At 37.9% G+C, this 6,044-nt stretch overlaps 1 protein-coding gene across 2 annotated transcripts; it reads left to right on the top strand.

The window, feature by feature from the left end:
• The first annotated feature begins 1,996 nt into the window (after positions 1 to 1,996).
• LOC117632299 (probable mediator of RNA polymerase II transcription subunit 26c) lies at positions 1,997 to 5,805 on the top strand. Of its 2 annotated transcripts, none has more exons than XM_034365737.1 (10): positions 1,997 to 2,518; positions 3,056 to 3,884; positions 3,995 to 4,063; positions 4,263 to 4,348; positions 4,452 to 4,519; positions 4,635 to 4,684; positions 4,772 to 4,805; positions 4,930 to 5,054; positions 5,298 to 5,391; positions 5,494 to 5,805. In XM_034365737.1, the coding sequence occupies exons 2-10, from the start codon at positions 3,525 to 3,527 to the stop codon at positions 5,613 to 5,615; spliced, it is 1,008 nt and encodes a 335-aa protein (XP_034221628.1). In that variant the 5' UTR covers positions 1,997 to 2,518; positions 3,056 to 3,524; the 3' UTR covers positions 5,616 to 5,805. The 2 variants fall into 2 exon arrangements, with proteins under 2 accessions (XP_034221628.1, XP_034221627.1); XM_034365736.1 differs by having other exon boundaries at positions 3,053 to 3,884.
• Positions 5,806 to 6,044: the final 239 nt, after the last annotated feature.

Here is a 6,044-nt window from a genome sequence, read left to right as displayed (position 1 = left end):
TCACTGTGAACCTACCTTGTTCATCAAAAACAAGGCAGGAGGTAACTGAGGTGATGATCTTATATTGATAGGGAATGATGAGTCTATGTTTGCTCAGTTTAAAAATTCTATGATGCGTGAATTTGACATGACTGACCTTGGGAAGATGAGATTTTTTCTTAATATTGAGGTGATGCAAAAGGCGGATGGAATATTTATTAATCAAAAGAAGTACGCACTGGAGGTATTGAAGAGGTTTGAAATGGACAGAAGCAAGCCAATCCATAATCCCATTGTTCCTGGTTGTAAGTTTTCAAAAGATGAAGATGGAGTGAAGGTTGGCAGCACCTTTTGTAAACAAGTTGTGGGAAGTTTAATGTATTTAACTACTACTCGGCCAGATGTGATGTTTGCAGTGAGTCTTATCAGTAGGTACATGACAAATCCTACTGAGCTTCACTTGCAGGTTGCTAAAAGGGTCTTAAGGTATTTGAAAGGAACAACAGACTATGGTGTGTTTTACAAAAAAGGGAGAAGAAGAGGAACTAACAGCCTACACGGACAGTGACTAGAAGACAGGAAGAGCACCTCATGGTATGTTTTAAAAACGAGTTCAGGGGCAGTGTCGTGGTCTTCAAGGAAGCTGCCAGTAGTGACTTTATCCACCACCGAAGCCGAGTTTATTGCAGTAGCCTCTTGTGCTTGTCAAGCAGTAAGAAGAATTCTGGAAAAGCTAAGTCATATTCAAAGTAAGTCTATTATTGTTTACTGTGATAACAATTTAGCAATTAAGCTGTCAAAAAATCCAGTGATGCATGGGCGCAGCAAACACATAGACGTTCACTTTCATTTTCTCCTTGAGCTCACCAAAGCAGGCACTGTAGAGATGGTTCATTGTGGTACACAAGATCAAGTAGCAAATGTGATGACTAAGCCATTAAAACTAGATGCATTTTTGAAGCTGCGTGGATTATTGGGAGTATGTCCAGAACCAGATATAAACTAATTGCTAAGTAGCAATCAGTTTAAGGGAGAATGTTAAAGTTATTAGTTTTTCTTATTTATAAATGTGGTGTTGGCAATGGATTACTGCTTTGTTAATAATCCCTATTGTTTAGGGAGTGTTTGTTTTTATTGACCTATTCTTTAGCCAGTAACCACGTCCTTAGAGTCTGTTTGAAGTGGGTTGCTTTTACTTCTGTTTTCAAGTTTCTTGTAAAGATATTTAGTAGCCAACCCAGTTGTTTCAATTCTATTAGATAACCTCTCCCAAAACTTGCTTATTCTCTGTTTCCAACAAGCATTGACTTGGTTTTGGGCTAAATGATTAATTAATTAACATTTATTTAATTAAAGACAACGGGTTGGGTCTTTGAGTTGGGTGACCCAATTAATTTCAGATTATTACAACTTTCGAATTTAGACATTTCCTTTACATTTGAATTGCAACTGTTCAAACAAACTGATATATCCGATGTCTATTTAAGTAACAAGTTTGCATTGTGCACATCACATCAATTCGTATATAACATCGTACATACATACATACATACATTCCTGTATTGCCTAAGATAACACGCACAAATATTAGCCAAACGTTGGTTTAGATAGTTGTATCATAAGAACAAAGTTTGGACCTAAAGACTTTCATTGTGCAATTATTTGATACGCAAACTGTAGCGCCATGCATCATATAAATTATTTGTTTTAAATTCTGAAATTCTGAAAATACATTTTGACAAAATAACGGAAGCAAATTCAAGCTGGATATACGACGTATCCATTCCCATAACCCACCCACAACACGCACTCAATATTCCCACCAATGATTTCCGCATCACGCTCTAAAATAAAGTAACCCCACTTATTATGATTGATTGATTCCAATTTTTAACGCTATTCTCTCTCTCTCTCTCTCTCTCTCTCTCTCTCTTTCCGTTCATCTCCCAAACCACAACAAACAAATAATCCTCTTATTTATGACACAGCTCACCAATGACCAAAAGCCCCAACAATATCCGAAGCACCAAAACCTAATGTGCTTGCTTTGTGTGTGTGCTTCGTAAAGACTTAAAAACCAAAATATATAACTTTAAAAAAATAAACCCAACCCAACCCAATCCAACTTTGTTTTGGAATTTGGAATATACCCTTTACTTTTTCCAATTGTCCAAAGAAAATTCAACGCATGTCTAATTTAATTGGGCAGTGAAAGAAGGAATCAACGAATTCCCCCACAATCCCAGAAAACTTTTTCTCGGAAAATTGGTTAGACTGGTTTTGCCATGTTTGGTTCTGTTTTATTTTATTTTTATTCTTAAGACTTATTGACGACCTTTGGATTGAATTAGTTGATCCAAAGGCCAAAAGTGGATTCGCAAGCAATTCGCATCGTACCGTAGAAAATTCGTGTGATTTAATTGTTTTGTAAATTAAAAATACGCCACAAAAAAGAAGTAAAGACAACCCCCAGGCCAGAGCTCCAGAGCAACATCTTCCTCCAGCCTCCTCCGTGCATCCTCTTCGCTCGTTTTCTCAGGTATGTCTCCTTCTCTTTCTTCGGTGAGATCTGATTGCCTCTCTGTTTAATCGGGCTTCTGCCTAATTCTTTTATTTTCTTCTTACCTTCTCTGACTTTTCGCATAAACTTATATTATTTTCCCTCTCATCAATCTATTGTTTGTTTTAAATTTCTCTGAATGCAGGATTAGGGTTTTAATCCTTTTGTTGTTTCTAAATTAGGGGTTTGTTCTAATTTAGGCGTTTTCTCAATAATTTAATTCTGTTTAAACATTGTTCAAGGTCACTGATGGATTGTTTAGAGTATTGTTAATTTGTGTGTTGCCATAATTTTTTTGGATTTGTCATATTGTTCTCTATTAATTGGATGATTTATTCTTTTGGCTTGCTCATTAGTTCAGTAAGCTTTTTTTTTTTTGGCTGCTCTGCATGCACCTTTTTCTATAGCACTACATGAACTAGGATGCTCTGTAAAAATGGATTTTCTGCTTTATGAATTTATCTCATTCTGGGGCTAAAATCTAGTCTTGTTTGTTTTTTCTTTTTCTTTCAGCAGTTTGTGAACGAGGTAAAGTGTAAGAACTTTGGATTGAACATTGCTCGGCAGGATTTGAAAGAGGGAAGAATATGGAGTTTTTCAGCCAGTGTTTAGGGTTCTTATAGAATATACCCATCACTTCTCCGATTGTCCAACAAATTCAACGGATATCTATTTAGTTGGGCAGTGAAGAAAAGAATCAAGGAATTCCCCGCAACCCCAGAAATCTAATTCAGTTTGCTCTGATATTTGCTTGGATTTGCTTGGAAAACTTGATATTTTTCTCAGTCTTTCTGCCTGGGAATTCCTTTTTGGAGCTTGGACTGGTGAATCTGCAACTCTGAGACAGATCTGTGCCTTTCCATACTTTGTTGAGGAGGCTTGGGCTTTTATAACTGCATTCATGATCCGGTGATGCAATCTCAGAATCTGAGAACAATCCATCATCGGAACGACAGCGTTTGTATTTGACTGCAAGGTGGACGCCATGGACCATGACGACTTGCGGACCATCTTAGAAACCTCGGGAGTGGATGTGTGGACGTTCATTGACACCGCCATTGTGGTAGCTTCGGTTGATTATGGCACCGAGCTCAAGCACCGGAGGGATGGCATTGTCGAGCGCCTCTACGCCACAACTTGCATGCCACCTCGGTGTCCGAACTGTGATACTGATGGGCCCAATGGGAACCAACCCAAAGGAGTTTCACCGTACACTCCGCAGTTCGTTGATAGAGATGATGATGAGGAGGAGGACAAGGAGGGGTTGGATCCATACGGAGGGTTGTTCGATGATGAGCAGAAGAACATTCTAGAAATCAAGAAGCAGCTTGAGGATCCACATCAGGTGAATTTCTTTTTCTGTCAATCTTCAATTCAGTTCCTTTTTTGGTTAGTTTGTGTCTTCTTTTTTTCTTTTCTTTTATATTGATGTTTGTGCAACTTTGTTCATGTCAGTCTGAGGATTCTTTGGTTGAGTTGCTTCAAAGTCTAGCAGATATGGAAATATCATTCCAAGAACTCAAGGTAATTATGAGGCTCTTATATTTGTTTTCACAACAGAAACAAACTTCTTGCACCAACGATCTCTTGATTTGTGGTATTATCTTTTTCCTTTTCTGATGTTGGAAGAGGTTCCAATTTCAAATCCCCCTCCTCAGTTAATAAAGAGAAAATAAACTTCCATCAAATTTGTGATTTTTTAGTTGTTGTTTGGCATTTCCAGGAGGCTGATATTGGAAGGCATGTGAGTCAATTGCGGAAGCAGCATCCAAGTGATGTTGTTAGGAGATTGGCAAAGCAAGTTGTCAGGTATGAACATGTTTCATTGCTGTTGACTTCTTGGTTGTGGAATTCTTGACTTGGACGGTGAGAAAAAAAGAAGATTCTGTTTCATTTGGTTGTTGTTTTGCAGGAAATGGAAGGGTATTGTGGATGAATGGGTGAAGTTACATGGAGAACTGCCATCTTCTTCAGCCATGGGTAAAATTAAGATCCTTATTCCTTCCTAATTAATTTAATTTCTCCTCTTGGAAAAAATTAAAATGATCTTCAGAAATGGGAATCATACCCTACTGACTCTGTATGTTATTGGCAGTTGATGAAGATTCGCCCCAGCAGAAAATTCCCCAAAATGGTCTTCACCAGGTCAAAGAAATCTTTGTTTATGGAAAGTTGTGGAAAATTCTGTCTTTTATTCTTGCTTTCTAATATTCTGTTCTTTCTGTTTTTCAGGTTCCTGATTTTGCGTACTCTCCAAATCCTCACAGTATGTATAGAATCAGATTCCAGACTTCCATTTCAGCTTATCTGAAAATTTACTCGTTTAGAGTTTAATTGATGTGGACCTGTTTATTGGTTTTAATTTGATGTTATTATTATTGTTCACACAGATGGGAGTTCTGGGTCAGATAAGAACAATTCAGAACCAGAACGCAAGCCAAAGGCAGTTCCTAGGAGAGAAGCTCCACCAAAACCAGCACAATCAACCCCTATGTCTGCTTCTGCTGCTCAAAATGTACGGATACCAAATTCTATGTTTGGTTGCTGAAAATTGGAGGGAGATAATATAAATTTTGAAGCTTATGCTTCCAAAATATAAGAAACTGAACTCAACTAAGCCAATTAATTCTGTTTATAGCTTAGTTGAGTGCAAGTGTAAGTTATCTCAGTGCTGCATCACAATGTGAATTCGTAAAACAGTGAGTCGAAGTAAATTATTTCCACTGACTTCTTCTTTGTAACTTAATTGGTTTCGCAGAGACAGAGAGAACAGAAGGAAAGCAATTTTGACAATGATAGGTTGGCTTCTGCAAGAAAACGACTTCAGGCGAATTACAAAGAAGCTGAAAATGGTTTGCTCCATAACTTTCAACTTCTTGGTTTATTGTTTAGCTTTTGTTGATTAAATTGGGCTTTGTGCTGATTGGAATGTACTTGTGCTGTTTTTTGTGAAGCCAAAAAGCAGAGAACAATTCAAGTAATGGACATCCATGAGATACCAAAACCAAAGAATTCTTTCATTGCAAAGAACAAAGGTGGAGGAGGAAGTGGTTCTCATCAAGGCAGGCATTGGTGATTGTCCAAAAATGGGCAGGGCCGCACAGAATCACAGAACCACATGTATAATACAAAAGGCTTAAGAGATTATGGGGTGGCACCTTTATAATACATTTTTTTTCTTTTATTAAGCAAAACAGGTAAAGGACAATTTTTCTATTATTTCTTTTGCTTAATAAGTAACATAAAATTTTCTCAATTTTGTGCAAGTACCAACTGTCTTCTTATATTTTCTTTTATTTTGGGTTTGGGGAAGACAACGGTGCCAATCAATGCTCATTTTGTAAGAGCGTTTCGAGGGTCAAAAGGTTTGACAGATGTGACATGGGGCCATTGAGGGGATAGGGGGTAGGGGGTAGGGGGTAGGGGGTAGGGGGTTGGCTGGCAAGCTTTGTATGGAGTTGGTGGAAAGGAAGATGGTGCAGCTTTCTTGGACTTGCACTAGTGA

The sequence above is a fragment of the Prunus dulcis genome, chromosome 6, assembly GCF_902201215.1.
Source record: "Prunus dulcis chromosome 6, ALMONDv2, whole genome shotgun sequence".
Classification (NCBI taxonomy): Eukaryota; Viridiplantae; Streptophyta; class Magnoliopsida; order Rosales; family Rosaceae; genus Prunus; species Prunus dulcis.
The sequence above is the reverse complement of the archived record's forward strand: the minus strand, read 5'-3'. Positions and strand labels throughout refer to the sequence as shown.